The sequence below is a fragment of the Ischnura elegans genome, chromosome 8 (assembly GCF_921293095.1).
Source record: "Ischnura elegans chromosome 8, ioIscEleg1.1, whole genome shotgun sequence".
Classification (NCBI taxonomy): domain Eukaryota; kingdom Metazoa; phylum Arthropoda; class Insecta; order Odonata; family Coenagrionidae; genus Ischnura; species Ischnura elegans.
In genome coordinates, this window is record NC_060253.1 from 45,149,622 (window position 1) to 45,167,086 (window position 17,465).

Below are 17,465 nucleotides of genomic sequence, written 5' to 3' on the forward strand. Positions count from 1 at the left end.
TACTTTGTTCAAAACGATCGGTTTGAATTTCGCTCGTATTTTCCATCGTGGCCGATGTTTCTTTTTTCTGTACTGTACTTTTACTGTTTTTTTATTATCGTACACATATCTGAGTAAACACAGTAATAGAAGTGTAGAAATTTTGAAGCCAAATATTTGACTTTAAATGGAATCTTTGTGACAGCCGAATTAAAAGCCCTTTGTCAATCGGCACCGCGTAGTGCAGCTTGAGTCCGTTGGTAGCGCTTTTTCATTACCCGCGAAATTTGAGTTCTAGTTCTCCACCGCCTCTATCTCTTTACCACCGCATCTATCGCTATCAATCAGATACATTCGAATTGATTCCCGACTTGATCCTTACTTATGGGATTGCGACTTCATATTGTGGGAGTGCATCCTTGTATCCTTAGATATTTGAATGTCAGATAAACCATGATGGTAACCCTAGGTAACTTTCTTTTTGCATATATTCTTCTAAATATGCTCAGCGAAATAATGTTATCCACACTATGTAGTTATACATACAACATATGATATGAAAGTCCTCAGCCAGCCAGTGGCACAGCAAGGGGGGGTTTTGCGGGATAAACCCCCCTCCCCCCAGAGCTCAGAGAAATTTTTAACTTTAATCCATTTCACTTAATTGGATTAATATTACTTACAGAATAGTGTAAATTTAATAAAATATCCCTCAGAAGGCCGTAAAACTCACCACTTGAACCATTTATCTGAAAAATTTTCTAGAGGAGGGCCCCTCCAGGGTTGTATTGTGAGGGGTACATCTCCCACATAGCAGAAATACATCTCGAATACGTCTCTGAGACGTCTCGAATATCACATGTTACATCTCAGAGACATTCTGAGAGCTTCAGAGGCATCTCTGAGACTTCTCGGAGATGTCACAATGTCCAAAAAAATTGTCTATGTGACATCTTTTGAGACGTCTCATATAAGTCTCTGAGATGTCTCATTAGACTTTGTACTATGGTATGCTTTAAATTTAGGCAAAAAAACAATTAAATTTAAATTATACAGTTATGGCCTACTTTTCTCGATCATTTTTAGCGTCAAATTTTGTGATGGATCACCTTTTGAAAATCAGAAACCCATATTAAAAGTCGTGATTTTAATAATCAAAACTGCAGATTTGCACCAAAAAATATATATGGAAGGCATTGATGGCGTAAAATACGTTTTTTTTTAATAATTCCTGAACGTCTCACGATTACATCTCCGAGACATACGTGATATTCGAGTCATTCGAGACCATAGTGAGACGTCTCAGAGAGGTTCGTTGCTATGTGGGCTGATTGTGGCGGACAATATTTCACAAACACAAAGATTATATTTGATAAATTAAGATTAAATGTATTCCACACCCTCAGTGTTTTGAGCCTGAAACCCCCCTTGCCTTAATTCCTATGGGCCCTGCAGCCAGCAGCACTTCCACTTATGAAACAAGCTGGTCGTCCAATTTACTTTGAAGTCAACTCATTAGCCACTTGACCATAGGCGGATCCAGGGGGGGGGCACGGGGGCACGTGCCCCCCCCAGACCCGTAAAAATATGCTAGATTTTTAATACGGTCCCATTATCATTTCGTTCGTTTTGTATGACGAGGTATCCTTGTGCCCCCCCCTGAACAAAATCCTGGATACGGCCTTGCTTGTGCCCCTCCCAGAAAGAAATCCTGGATCCGCCCCTGCACTTGACTATAATTGACCAGCATATACAGGAAATGTAAAAATCAATAGGGAAATCAAACATGCAACAATTTTTTTAATAATGATCACAAAGTTGCAAAAATAAGTGACAGATGAAACTAAACATGCATAAATTTGTTTTCATTCACGAAAAATTCTCTCCCTTACCTGTTTCTTGCTACTCACCACCACAAATTCAATGGTTTGTCATTGGAAAAGGTTCAAAAGAGGAGGTAAAATGTTGAAAACAAGATGCAGAAATAATATTAATAATTTATGAACATAAGATGATAAATGGTTAGTGCTCCTTGATTTTCGTGGATGCGAATTTTTGCCTATTAAGCATAATTTCGGTTTTACACAATTTTTATGGTTTAGACTCTTATGACTAACCCCAACCCTGACAGTGTGATATTCACTCGTCTGCGGCTTGATCTGAGAAAATGCTCTGGCCTTATTATGAATCCAAATCAACACTCAAAATCACTGACAATGAACACAGCAAAATTTATATACACAGGCTAAAATTTGAATTGGGGACCCTGAAAGACCCAGGTTTCAGGGACCCAGATTTGAGTTTTTTGGGACAGAAAAATTACTGTCTCTGAAAATCATGCAATAAATGACTATGAGGACCAAAGCTTTGATATTTTTGGTTTGTATCTTTGTGTTTGTGAAATATTGTCCGCCACAATCAGATGTACCCCTCACAGTACAACTCTGCACTGGTAAGATATGGCCCATACCTCTTACTTCTGCTTCCACAAACTTCTCCTCTGCGATTGGAACTGGACTTGGGTCATTAAAATTATCATTTTTCCATGGAAAAGGGTTTTTTTAACAGTATATTTGACCGCATGCATTACAAATTGGATCTTTACTCAGATTTTTAATACAAATTTTTAGCCTTTTTATTTATTGATTAGTGAAGTTTTTATTTACCACAATCTAGGAGCACTATAAATAGCATGAAGAGTTCTCAGCATTACCACGGTCAGGAAATGCATTAATGCTGATGTTTCGATGTCTGACTCGGCCCTCGTCCTCAGGGCAATCAATGACCAAATTGGACATCGAAATGTCTGCACTAATGCAGTTTCTGACCCGATGGCGATCCTGAGTACTCTTCTAGCCTATTAGCTGGGAAAGTACCAAATCTTTCTTAGTCCTATGAGTGCCTTATCTTTCTCTTCTGATCATTTGTTTAGACCTATCCCTCCATTAAGAATTTTGTGGCAATACAAATTTAGCTAATAGTGAACAAGTGAAATTACTAGCTCCAACACAAGCTATCCCCACATAGTTACGCCACTGCTACCAGTAGTTAGTACTTGCAAATTGTCAGTGCAGCTCTAGGGGTTATTTGAATGCACCTTTCACAGTGACAAGGTTGCAGCCTGCAGTGCAGTTGTTACTCTAAATTATTTGAAGATGGAAGATTGCCTCTGTTACAGAGTAAGGAAAGCAAAAAAAAAAAAAAAAAAACTGGTGCCTGGCACTTTAAAATTTACTTATATGTAAAGATATTGTGTTTCAAATAATCTAATTTGAATATTTTCATTCAATAACATGTATCATATTAGGTTTCATTTGTTTTCACCATTTGTCTATAGTGAATCTTCATCAAATTATGTACTATAATATAATATATTTTTAGCATAAGGTAGGACAAGTGGAAGGGAAGAAGGGCAAGGGATGACCTCGAATAAGTAACATGGGAGAGGTTATAAAGGATGTAAAAGAGAAAAAATACATCACTATGAAAAGGCTAGCGGATAGGTGGGAAAAATTTATAGCTGCATCACACCAATCTCAGGATTGTTGACAAATGTTGATGGTGATGAACATGTAGGTAGGTAGGTTTATAGGTAGCAGTTTAAGCCGCTTACATACTACATATTCATTGTATGTGGATAATGCACAAAAATTAGGAAGGGATTATTTGGACCATTGTAGATATGTGCTACCATAATTTGAAGAAAGCAAGATATTAAAAGTTAACAATTTTAATATGATTAAGTAGAGCCCCAGGAGCATATCCACAGAATGACATTAAGTTGTCCACAACTCAGGGACTGCCTGTCCTTTGTTGATAATAAATTATGAAAGTAATTATAATAAAGGCCAATAAAAACAATTTTTATTAGTACAATTTAAAAATATGCCATTGACCCCAGTATGGGAATATTCCCCATTAAATGTTGTAGAATCTCAAAAAAACTAATAAATATATCTAAAGAATCAAACAAAAGGTACTTTTGAAATAATGATTTTTTTTCAACATGGGATAATGACCCATTGAGCTACAATGATAAAAAAAATGGAATTTAGCAAAAATTAGATTTTTAGTGGAAAAACCATGATCACGAATCAGTCTAAATAATTTTCTTACCAACCTTAATTTATACTCCAAGGAAAATCAACTAAATTACGACATTAATTAAGAATGTAATACTATTAATTTACACGTTTTTATGCTTCAGTAAATTACATCCACTTTTTTCTAACAAAATGACTCAAAAAGCCAAAAGGTATGCAAAATATTTTCACAGAAAATACTCTTTAATAAACAGGTACCACAATGGTTAGCCCAAAGTCAATTGGCGACCTTAAACAGTCCATCAACCATTATGGATTCTTCATTTCAACTAAAGAGTGGTTTTTTTCTAATTCATATTCTCTGTAAAGAGAACACCACTCAATAAAACACTAAAGGCACCGTCTGCTCAAAACAGATGATCCACATGTAATACAGTTGAGAAAAATGAATCATGATAACTTTCCATTCATTCCCAAGCACTCAACTACACTTCATTTGCAACACAACCACCAACTTTTTACCTTCACTCAATTAAAAGGGAAATGCAAATTTAAAATTGCACCTTTCCCCGATCAGAGTGCATTTGCCAAAGCCCCAATTAGCAAGTTAACTTAATTTCGAGTTGACATGAAAATCTAGGACAGAGATCTAATAAGACTCTTTTTGAACTACTTCCAATGGAGGAGACATCTAGTGGTCATCACCATTACATTAATAATTTAAGTAAAATTATACTATGAATGGATGGAAAAGCTGGACTCACATAGAGAAAGATAAATATAAGCTCCAGGTTTTTGAAATGTGGTGTCAGCGCAGGACACTCAGAGTTAAGTGGACAAGAAAATTAACCAACGAGCATGGGCTAAGGATGATAAAGGAGAGGCGTCAACCACTGGAAATAATAGATAGTGGAAAAGAAAGGCTTGAGGGACACCAGCTTCGACACTCCGAGTGGTGTACATACTTAATTGAAATTGGGACGAGGCAAAGAGGAAACAGGGAAGGCCAAGAAAGGACTTCTTAATGGATATAAATGATGGAAGATATTATAAAATGGTTAAGGATCCATCAATAGAAAGACAACACTTAAGAGAACTAAATTCTGCACATCAACTCAAATTTTTAACTGAGGAGAGAGAGGGTACTATAAGAATTTTGATACAAATTTTTTTAAACGTGTCAATGATGACTAGATGTCTCCTCTGTCATACATGAGATTTTGAATGAATTCAAATCAAGTTGTCTTGATTATTGGTGCTTTCTAATATTTCCTCTGTCAGCAGTCATCAAGAATCCAGGAGAGCATTTTCTTTCTCTGCAGCAAGCAGCTTCTCGTTCATTTTGATCATGGATTTGACTTGTAAGAATGCTAGTCCTGCCCCAAACAATGCATGACCACAAGCCGCTGCAACCAGAATTCCATTCATTCGCTTAAATAGTTTAAACCACAACTTTAATGTTTCCTTTGGTGATTCAGTGATGGCTGGTACATCATAGGTGTAATGCCGTGTGGCTAACTGTAAAATGAGGTAAATGGAAGTAAAACAAAAATTACTATCATAGAATGCAATGTAAAATACATGGAAAGAGCAAATTCAGTATTCTATAAGAAATATAATTAATTATTTCAGGCTTCAGCGGATGCATGCTAACAACTCCACCACAAAAAGTTTGCCTTATATGGAGCCTCCCAACCTCCCGCTACCTCTTGATTACCCACCCCCCCACTACTCTGGTTACATGGTCAGGTATATGAGACGATCTTTCATTGTACTCCTCGCCAGATGATGACGCAGTGCGTCGAAACCGCGATCGCGTGTAAATAAATATTTATGTGGAAAAACAAAGTACAATTTTCATTCATCATGAGCAACTTCCATAAAGTGATGCCTCAAACCATCAACTTGATTTTTCCTGTGGACGGTCAAGTGTTGCATGATTGGTATCCATGTATGCTAATTTGAAAACCCGAGTCACAATTTATTCTATTCTTCTCCACCTTGACAGCAATATCTACTTTTAGAATGCGTTCCCAGTAACCAGTGAATCCTCAAGCAATCAATATGGTTAACCCTCCAGCGGGCGCGCAGTGGCACAAAGTGCAACATTATGCCGCTTCGGCCTCACGTTATTATTAGTAGCTGGTCAGTGAACCAAATGCACCAATTATTCCAACAAGGTATGAATGTACGCTTCTTAATTCGAGTTTTTCTTATTAATATCAGCGGAAAACCAAGTGTTGCACAGAGTGCCACGCGCGCCCGCTAGTGTCAGAGAATATGGCGCGCCTGCTGGAGGGTTAAGAAGCTATAGGGTGAATTCAGAGGGAGTGAGCAGTCAGCTCTTGCTCAGCATGCCAGGAGACTGCTACAGAGCATATTCTCTGCCTCCTCGAATGGAAAAATTAAAACAGTACTACATGGAGACTTTTGAATCATTGAACAATATGTCGTTAGCCATTTCGAACTAACATTTTAGCTCCTACCAAACAGCAACAAATGCTCAAGCTCACACTGAGTTGCTTCATAATACATAGTTGCATTTCGGGAGAAATTCCACAGCTGCTGTGGTAACACTCTGAGTGGTCCCTCTCCCCACATTGCTATGAGTTTGGAGAAGAGCGGAACAAAACCCAAACTGGGTTTTAACTCAGTCCTATGTGGACTGCAATCACACTTCATATGAAAAAGATATGGGAAAAATCAATCAATGAGGTGGTACTTCTTTCCCAACCCAAGATTCAGCAATTATTGGTAAAGACATTCACAAGGAACTTTTACCAACTGCTCTTCTCATCGATTTCATTCATCCTTGGTAAGTGTATTGTCCAAAATAGAAAAATGAACTGTGTGAAATGTAGTGAAGAATTATGCCTTTGTGGCCTTAGAGCCTAGATTGCAATTTGAAAATTAAAGGTAATAAGCTAGTATAACACGCTACAGAGCCACTAACTGTTAGGAGCCAGCCACGACCAAGGCAACTCTAAGACCATTCCATCAGGGTTAATATGTGCTGCGTAGAATGCCTACCATTACTTTTCAAATCGCAATAACTTGGATCTAAGGCCATCAGAGATTTCACACAATTCATATTTCCCTTTAGAACAGTACATTTCAAAGAGTGAAAGAAATCCATAAGTAGCACTTAGCAAAGATTCCTTGTCAGTCCCAGAGGATGACAGCAGAGTCAGCTATCAAAATTTTGACATAGAAGCAACCCTCTGGGCTAAAGACAGTTTTTCTTGAAAACATAACATGGAAGCTTTAGCTTTAATGCATGCATAGATTTGTACCACATCACATTCACATGTGTCGTCTTTGGCAAATATTCACACATAATACAAATAAAAGATGAAATAAAGAGACAGGAACAAAAACACACTGCGATGACACTGTGGTGGTGTGGAAATGGACAAATGGCCGAAAAAAGATGGAAAATTTTCACCTTAACCAGGATTCGAACTACAGTCCTTCTGCTTCATGGAAAACATAGCTTTTATGCATAGTAAATGGTCTACAGTAATAGAGAGGTTTCCTATTTTTTTATTGCCGAAATCAAATGATTAGAATGTATTTCACGCTTTTAGATTTTTAAATGACGATATCTATTTTTTGCAATTAAATGAAAAGTGAAAAATTTCAAGCCTGTGGAAATACGACGGCTAAGTATGAATACTGGGAAAAGCTCGTGTAACGTCATTCTGGCTCCGGCGGCTGCTGTGTGAGGCCACCTTGATGTGAGGCCTTGAACGCCGCTACGATGCAGGCTGCTAGCAGGGAGTGCTTGGCTTAAATAAACGAACGAAACTTTCCGACCATAGGCAATTTCAATAAGTTATTATTAAGAGATGTTTTCCTGAGGTCTGTGCCTCATGCATGCATTGGTAATCTCAGACGATGTAAAACTCCTGACTACTCATATAGCATCTAGGTCCCTGTGACGTGGAATGGCATCGCATGGCCGCCAATCCGGCCTTTTTCAAATGAGGTTAAAATTGTCCATTGACATTCGTCTAAACTGGGATTTCTAAAACCAAATAATTTGTATATTATGAGTACACAAATGGTGGGTAATGAATTGCAATCAATGCCTTTCGTTTTCTTTGATGAAGGAAACTACCCTATTGTTTGGAGTAATTTCAGGATTAAAATTTACCCTCCTGAACCTCTAGTGCTTCCTATTCACTGGCACACGTCAATTCGTTTCACTGTACTCATGCAGTATTAATTTTTTTCCTTAGTAACATTGGCTATGGCATAATACTGAGGGGCAATGCTCTCAATACAAAAATACTCCTAGTATGAAAGAAAGTCATATATAATAACATTATATGACCTGATGCATAAATATTATTTTATACGTTTCTTCGAGCTATCTGGTATTAAGACTGTGTAGTGCGAAAAATCTTAACCCTCGTACAATTAGTGCTAACCTTCTTCCTGAGGCACAAGTGTGGAGGGTAAATAAGTAAAATGTAACGTAAAAAAATATTATGAAGTCATTTTACATCATTCATTGCTATTTGCATTTTTTCAAATTTTATTTTACATTCAAAATTTTATTTCTATAGGAATTTCAGCAATAACAAGTTACAGCGATTAATATCTAACAATGCTAGACAAATGAGCCTGTATATCGGTCTGCCACACTTTTTGCCTGCAACACAAAATTCAATGTATCTGTCCGCCACATAGAGAGGGTAAATGTATATACAAGCTACTAAAATTTGCTTGAGAGAGTCAACTACTTTTGTGAAAAATTACATTCCCACCGTGCAAGACACATAAATGATCTAGATTACTTTGTAGTCATAAGTCCAAAAACAATTTCAATGAAGACTTTCTATATTCTTCAAACAGATGTCATATTAAAAATAAACTTGAAGGATTTCAAAGCTATAGCTAAAAATTATTGACTAAGAAAACTTTTTATTCAATAGGTGAATACATGGTGGAGAATGTTGAGGGTCTTTCAGATTAAGTACTCAAATACTTCAACATACTCCCCTCATACCCATTGCGAATTCTGTATGTTATTTTATGTGTGTATGGTTGCTAATTGACTGATTTCTTGATAGCGATTGCGAATCTTGCATTTTATCCGAACATGTGCATATTTTTATAGATTGACGAGATCTATTTTGATGTAAATTCGGCAAATGGCCTAAAAATGATAAAAATAACATTAACTGACAGAGTGCCAGATGCAAATCGAAACAGAAATACACCGGAATTCATGAGTTTTTATCAGCTAACACGGCACAGGGTATATGGACAAACGCTAATGATAATTCCAACCATACCATGAAACCAGCAAATGGTGCAAGTAAAGTTGGGTACAGGCTGCCAAAAAATGCCTGCACAGCAGCAGAGCGGATTTGGAGACAAACTGGGCATTCACTTCGCAAGACAAGAATTTCCGACAACACTTTCTGAAATACAGAATATGTTCATCGTTAGAAAGTTAGTATTCCATGAGATAATTCTTCGCATATCATGAACTATTAGCAAATACCTGTTGGTGATATACAGATGCAGCTATTGCTGGAATAATGACAGTGGGAAGAAAAGAAACTATTCGACCATGCGCTCCAAGTTTTAACGCATTTCTATAATGATTGTTTATATACATAGCTGTTACCGAGCAGGCCATCCCTGATAGAGGCATCCCAAACTTGAGAGGCCACCTAACGCATGAGAATGAAAGAAAGGCAGAAATCGGACAATGAGAACGTGCGTCACATGTAATTATTAGGGCTCATCTTAATCGTACGATAAAAACATTCCGCCTTTATCGGATAAACAAGAGGTACACGTCCGGCTTAAATACTCTACTAACACGTCTGAAAGCGGTTTCCATGAGGTGACTTGTTTCCATTGGTAAAGGATTGCTTCATTCTCTGAAAGCACAACTGATCCTTCAGGAATGGCACCAGAACTTGTTTTTAGTGCCATATCTTCATCTCATTCGGTCACGTTTACCAATACTTCATGATTTCATGAGAACACAACAAAACGAGTAGTACTATCACTCTTCATTTGTTAAGAATGAGCAACAAAATGCAAGCAACCGCAATGGAATTTGTAATCAATACAGGAATATGATTTAATTATCCATGTATATGCTCAGTATTGTTTTAAAATTAATATGTATAAATTCATGCTTTTCCAGTTATTGTTTTCCTTGATATTTTCGGCGGATTTAATAGTTTTAAACGGAATACAAAATTAGGGAAAAGACGTCTTCTGCTATCGTACTACGGCTGCTGCCATGTTCGTACGTAGGGAGCTCTTGATAACCAATGGGAACAGTCTACTACCAGTCGGTCTGTAGTTGCGGTACGGGGTCGCCATATTGACCTGTTTTGATCTGTTTATGTTCGAGATTTCAATTTTTTCTGTGTCATTTGAGCTAACTCAAGCAGTCGTGTATTTCCTAAGAAATCCTGGAGGTATAAAAATTATGTAGGAGTGTGATTATTCATCTCTTGCTGCAAGTGGTACACAATTTCTCATAAGAAATATACCGCGCGGGAGGTGTTGGACCGACAGATCCAGGACTACCCGAATTGGACTAAACGTCTTTGCTGAGGGCATTAGTTACTACAAGTGATCAAAAATGCCCGTTCGTAAGCAAGGTGGTAAGATCAAATTACTTAGGGCTAGGTGTTGGTTGGTTGTTGTGTTTTGTTGTATCAATGAATAACAGTAGACTAGTTTGCACAGCAGTAGGAATTTGTCTTGGTATACTCCACAGCTTTTGCTGTTTTAGTCTCATTAGTGATGGAAATTAAAAAAATCCTGTCGTACTGTTTGAGAGTTATAACTGCTTCGATTTTGAAACATCGTAAAGGTGCAATAATCCTTCTGGCGATGACAAATCCCTGAAAGAGACGCGCCCTTAAGAACCAGTGATTTACGCTCTTTGTTACCTTTATGATGCCAGAATTTCTGTGTCAAAAGATGAAAAATGACTTTCAATGCACAATTGTTCCGCACGTTACGTTTTTGTGTAAGCAAAACACTTAAGCAACCAATTTATACATGCCTAAAATTAGTGTAATTTTGAATATAACAGTTGAGTATTGACTAAAAATGCATGCCTGTAGTGAAAAATCTTTGACTTTGTAATGCATGTGTAGCATCAGTTGTCAATAAAAGTTGAATTTTTCTGTGTTTAACCCTTTTCTCCTGACCGAGAGAGTATTCAATCTGCACCTTAGCGACTGCCCAAAATTGACATTTAAGATTTATGCCGTGTATAAAATTGATAATATTTTTGTCCAGGCAGCTGTGGCTTAACATTGTCAGCGTTGCGGATTCTTTGTGGATATTATATTGGATGAATGTGTAACTTGGCTCGAAGTCGAATATAGCGTTGACACGTAAAATCCGGTGTCTCGGTTGATTGCCAAATTAGCGAGAGCTACTTATATTTAAGGATGCACCATCCATTCGTTTTACACCCGATTTGTATCGGTTATTTGTGGTTGAATGGTGTGTTAGAATTTAGTTCCAGGCTTACTTATGGCTCATTGTGATTGAATGCACGCTGTTAGAGTTGCACTGAATGTTTTCATTGCCAAGTACGCCCCTTTATTTGTTTTTACCTGGTGTGATAAAAGTATTCATGCCAATTGGAATTTGTAAATGTTGCCATTTTATGCTTCTGAGGTTTCTGATAAAATTTCATACCTTGGTTCATTTATCTCCCGTTAGCATTTTTGTTGTTTATGGTGGAACACAGCAGGAGTTGTGTTGCGGGGAAGTATAACGTCAGGGCTAATTCCAATCGACTGTAATCTTGTGAGAAAATAAGGAAACTCTGCGACGTTCATCCAAATTTCATCTTTATTTTCATGTTTCTAAAATATGCCTTTCATCTGTTAACATAACCTAAGCTAAAATACCTTTCCTTCGTATACGAAAGTTATTTCACTGTCCTCCAGAACCACCAATCTTAGCTCAAGTAATTGATTTTTTAATCGACTGTATCCAATATTTTTATAATTATTATTTTTATAAATCACTAATCATCTATAATTCGGAGGATATTAGATACTGATGAATTTTATTCAGAGCTGTCATTATATAAACTTATTGAAGGGGTGTCAAAACAGATGGTGCTCATCTACAGAACATATTGATGATGAAAGGTGAAAATGACTACCTAATATTGCACGTTTTATTCTAATGAAATTTTTTTAATGCACATTGAGAGCCAAGCTTAGTATAAACTGGAGCCATTGGGGGTTTTCAGTTAATAATGACATGAAAAATGTTTTGGTCTCCATATGTGCCTTGCGATTTAATAAAAATGTTTACAACCGTTCACTACCTGTTTACAACTTTTAATACTATTTTGTGATAATGATGTATTATTTCAATATTTATGATACCTAATTGGTCATCAAACTGTTATAGATAGTCGCCAGTCACAAAGTAGTATGGGTAAGATAGTTAATTTGATACCTAATGTACATGTTGGTTCATGAAAAATTACTTTAGGCGATGCTGTGATGCATATTTTAAATTAACACATTTTTGAGATTCCATTAATAAGTTTTGAGGCCTTAGTATGGTAATCAAAGTGCCATAATTGATGCAATGGATGTTTTAGAATTCATCTTGGCTTAAGTACCCATGCATTCAGGAAACGAAATGTTTGGCATGAGAGTCTGGGTTGAAAATGCCTCTTAGAGGAAAAATCATCTGCCTTAACCTGAATTCAGAATAAAATCTCCTATTTTGTACTGAATAATGGGACTGAGTGTCATTTAGAGTTGTCCTTCACCATTGTTGATCTGATAGATATGGGATTGTTAAGCTCTTTGGATCACTTCATACTTGTACTCTATTGCTTGGTCTGTGTTATTCTTAAATCATTCTGTCAAATGATGTATGATGATTTTAAGTGGCAACATTTTCTGAGAGTGAGGATACAACTGGCATAAAGCTGAAGAAAATAATTCCTGGTAGATATTTACAATGAATGCACGAATCTGCATTAGCGTCATGCAGTAATATCTTACCCATCTGAGATTTGTATTGGAAGGTAATTGCTGTTAGTCCAATTGGTCTGCACTGAGTTAAATATTTTCCTTTTTTTAATTTGCATATTGTGGTGAAGATTGACCGGGGAAATGCGTCAGTGTCAAACTAGACTTGTTTTATTCTGTATGTCAATCAGCCGGGGTCGCCAACTTATGTACCACCTGTAGACCGTGAAAAACTGCTGTACATCCTGCACAGTTATTAGTTATTAATCTTGAAACTCTTTAGATGTCGTAATTACCTGAAGAGACTGTATACTATTATTTCATTCAGTAGACCCATAATTTGTTGATAGAAGCTTTTATGAAGTTCGGGTGTCCTATCATTTGAAGCTGCAGAAACCCCCAAGGTTATATCAGATCTTGCCACTAATCCAGGAATCAATTGATCTAATCATCATCAGCAATCCGAAGATTGGTTTGACACAGCTCTCCACTCCTCTCAATTCTACTATCAGCTAATCTTTTGACTCAAGAATAATTTTCTCTTTTACATCCTTCATCACCTGCTCAATGTATCTCATTCTAAACCTTATCTGCCGTTCTTCCCTTTCACATATCCATCAACCATTCTTTTCATCAGGTCATAGTATCTAATGATGCGGCTGATTAACTTAAGTCCTGTTTTCTATGCATGATTTTCAATAGACTCCATTTCTATCCTACTCATCAGAGATCTTCCACATTACTCATGTGATCAATCCATTTGACCTTCAACATTCTTTTGTAACACCACCAACATGGGAAGTTTCCAGTCAATTGAGAAAAGTCATCAATTATATTTTTAAATCCATTTTATATCAGAGCAATTCAAACCAAGTTTGGAATTGCTTCATTATAATGGCAATTTGTTTAACTTTTTTAAAGAATTTTTGCACTGTAAGCCCTGATGAAGTTTATTTGTGCCAAATACCTTGGTCATAGTGAATATTATATCACCATATCTGCTATGGTCCAGCAAGCAATATTTATTGCATTTATGCAATCCAACTAAGGACTATATTCTTTCTACATTAGTTGCAATGATCCCTTTTTTTGTCTACTTGTGTGATATCCATTGTCTAGTTGTTTGATTGATTTGTTTTGGTGTCAGGGGTATTTTTCAATAATGTAATTTTGACCCCTTTTTTGGTTGGTTTTATTTAGTGATTAAATCTGTTCCTTAGCATTGGCAATTGGCATCTGTTTTGTTTCTTTTGAATTTTCTCTTTGTCATATGCATGATGTTCAGATATTCTACTCACACTCTTTAAAAGGAGCTGATGTCCTTTTCTTGACAAAGCTGTCTTCTAATCTTCTATTAATTCAATTTTATATATTTTATATATCCATAATTTTCGAATTTCAACATCAGGAAGTCACGTCATTTTGAGTGGTTCCCATGGGTTTTGAGTGGTTGCCTCATTCGTGATCACTTTACCTATATAATTTGAAAACTCCTGTTTGAAAATTACATTATGACTTACCTGAACATTAGTTAAGTGCCTTTAGTCAGTGAGCAATGTTCTGTGATGTGTAGCTTGGATGGAGACCCTTGTAATTGGTCACAATGATGTTACTTGTTATCTTTCCATTTATATGCAGAGATTTGAACTTCCTCCTGGGTCTTGTTTGGTTGTACATTGAAGCAAAACTTTCCTGTGAATTTCCTTTTAGGTGAATTATCATTTTTGGACCAAATTGACTCTATATATGTTCATATATGGAAGCACTTCATGAGTATGACCTTGGTGTAATGAATTACCATAATCTGCAATGAATGCGTCAATATCTCTAAATTTATTCTGATAATATAGCATCTTATAATTTGATGAGGCTCCTAAAGGATGGCTTTAGCTAATCACATTTCCAAGTAATTATTCTCCACCTGAGTTGGAATTAATATTAAGGAGATTGTTTGTTATTCTGGAGTGTAGTCTAGGATTTTTTTTGCTTATGCCCTCTACGAGAAGGCCAATAGTTCATCTGCCAAGTAATGCCAACTCATCCAATAAAAATTTGTTATGTCCAAATCTTTTAATCATGAGGATTGCAAAAAGATATTGGAGGAGATCTATTTCCATTGTTCTCTCCGTTATTCTCAATTCCTGTAATCTGAAGGTTTACAGTTATAAAATCATACTCTTGTCTTGGTTGAGCTGTAATATGCTGCAGTAGGTATGTGAATAGGAGCTTATCATGTTTTCTGCCACAGAGAACTTGAGCAACATGTGACCAAGGTTAATAATTTGACATGATATTTTGCTTAAAGCTGTTAAGTAATGATTGCAATCTTCGTCTTGCTACTTCAACATTGCATAGTACAGAACTGAAAGAATTATTAAGGTTATATAGATTTTTTTGCCGCTATTGATTCATAATCATGTGTCTTTATAATTGAGCAGGCAATTGTGAGAATATAAATATGCAAATCGGAAGGTGTTGGGGGAAGAACCGTAACATTTGACTACTAGGAAATTATGCTTCTAAATTTTTTGCCCATAAAAACATCTAATTAACTCAAACTTCCTGATAGTCAATCATTTACTGGCGTAGGTGAGAGCTTTCTCTGGACTAACATTATGTTTTTTTTATTTTAAAGACATTCATCGGTCTTTAAGAAAATAAGGTTTAACCTTGCATACAAACTTTGGAAAAAATATTCTTATGTTCAATACTTTCTAATGATTTGTACAGAATGTGAAAATTAATTCTGGATAGATGATTTTTAATTTGAAATTGAAAAAAAAAACTTCCAGTTGGTAGCCTAAGTATGTCTTGAGTATAAAATTTTGAATGGCCCATATGCAAGTAGGAATTCTTTTTGTTGCAAAACGTCTACGAAAGGAGACCCAAAGAGGACTGGAATAGGATATGATAGAGTTTGGTGGTTTCATACTTCTTATATAACTGAGAATACTTATAGTGGAAAGAAATCCATTTGCCAGGAGGATGGTGAAGCTAGAATTTCCTTGCTACCTTCCATTTACAGGCATGAAAATTCCAGGGGTGGGCTTTTCTGTTCTACCACTATCTTGATGCATAGGTACCTGTGTATTTCCCTTGAGCCGGTGTATTAAGGGATACATAGACCATATTTGTTTTATATGCTATGATGCTGAGTGGGTTTGGGTGTGTAGATAGAATGTTCTGTATTTGAGTGAAATAATTGTTGGTTTAAGGTAGGAATATATTGCTTGTGAAATTAAGGAGCGATATCTTTTAAAAGAATGTGGATATCATCATCTTAGAACCTTACTGTATTACCAGGTCCAAAAAAATGAATGCATGAGAGGGATATTTTGTTGAACGGTTAGATATATCGGTTTTCCCCCCAAACCATAAATGACTTTAATAAAGACTAGTCCCAACTACTTTTAGACAGTCAAATCACTCACAATGTCTACCTAAATATTTTTCTTCTTTTTTGTATTCTATTAAAGTAAACAATTGGTGTCCTGATGCCTTCTGCCTCATGTAATGTGGCAGTTTGCTGGAATTACATGTATATATTAATGTAGGTGTTCTGTGAAATGAGGAGTGATACAGTAATGTAGACTTTTTGGAAAGAGGTTGAGATTTGAAGGCACCTTATATGTGGGTTTGAAGCATTGGGTGGTGGGAGAGATGAAAAAGAATGTGTCTTTTTGTTTATTGTTTAAATAAGAAATAGCTTTCTTTTTCTTGAGCTCAATTGTTTAATGTTGTATTAACTCATTCGTAGCCATGAAGAAGATATAAAAAATTTATCGAAGCATTGGCATACAATTTTGCATATCATTCTTTGAACTATACTTGGAGACATTGATACAAAAGTAAAAAATAGCTTACTTTTCCACTTCATTTAGCACATGACAGATTTCATTGTGATCGATACATTGAATACATCAAGTTTCATTCAATTTATCCTTGATTAGGTCCTTTAACAAATGTGTAGGGGTTTAAGAGAAGGTAGGATGTTGGTTGTCGGAGAGTGAGAATGTTGAGGGTTATGAGAGATATCCGTACCTGTTGGGGTATTTTGGTTGGGAGTAGTAGGAAAGATTTCATAGTGAGGGTATCATGTACACCTTGGGTGTGAGGTAAGTGGTAGATAAGGAGAGAGAACAGTTTAAGAATAATTATTCAAAAGAATAATTATGGGAAGGGTTAAATCTCAATAGAAATCATTTAACAACTCCAGGAAACATTTGAGCTCTGCTCTTGTATGATGCAAAATCATAATAGTTGTACGACAACACTTCTCCATTTCAGTATGTTGTGAATAGGTTAATCATTTGAGGGCCTACGATACAAAGTTTCTACAATTTTTATTTACTGACTCATCACAATGCAACTATACCAATGGCTTTGATATACTTGGATTTCACATAGGTGTAGTTGGACATTTTATTTATTTATTTAAGCAATT

The 17,465-nt window shown here is 36.2% G+C and overlaps 2 protein-coding genes across 6 annotated transcripts in view; one reads left to right on the plus strand and one right to left on the minus strand.

The window, feature by feature from the left end:
• Positions 1-4,215: 4,215 nt before the first annotated feature.
• LOC124163882 lies at positions 4,216-10,068 on the minus strand. Its single transcript, XM_046540989.1, has 4 exons — positions 9,862-10,068; positions 9,538-9,709; positions 9,326-9,454; positions 4,216-5,540 (listed from the first exon to the last, which is right to left on the minus strand). Exons 1-4 carry the CDS (start codon positions 9,975-9,977, stop codon positions 5,310-5,312), a joined length of 648 nt encoding a protein of 215 aa, XP_046396945.1. The 5' UTR covers positions 9,978-10,068; the 3' UTR covers positions 4,216-5,309.
• Positions 10,069-10,337: 269 nt separating this feature from the next.
• LOC124163629 (disks large 1 tumor suppressor protein) overlaps positions 10,338-17,465 on the plus strand; it is a 1,021,363-nt gene continuing 1,014,235 nt past the window's right edge. For 4 of the 5 annotated variants that reach the window (XM_046540661.1, XM_046540665.1, XM_046540663.1 and 1 more), the window contains exon 1: positions 10,338-10,663. In XM_046540661.1, the coding sequence (XP_046396617.1) occupies positions 10,642-10,663 (22 nt within the window). In that variant the 5' untranslated portion in view covers positions 10,338-10,641. The remainder of the gene's footprint in view (positions 10,664-17,465) is intronic. The other variant, XM_046540662.1, reaches the window with a different exon arrangement.

What these genes read in the sequence shown, in the direction of transcription:
- LOC124163882 (XM_046540989.1), bottom strand. Translation starts at nt 9,977, where the DNA reads ATGGCACTAAAAACAAGTTCTGGTGCCATTCCTGAAGGATCAGTTGTG. An exon ending in TGGAAACCGCTTTCAGACGT is followed by an intron (nt 9,710 to 9,861) that starts GTTAGTAGAGTA and finishes CTCATGCGTTAG; the next exon opens with GTGGCCTCTCAAGTTTGGGA. An exon ending in CATCTGTATATCACCAACAG is followed by an intron (nt 9,455 to 9,537) that starts GTATTTGCTAAT and finishes TCTGTATTTCAG; the next exon opens with AAAGTGTTGTCGGAAATTCT.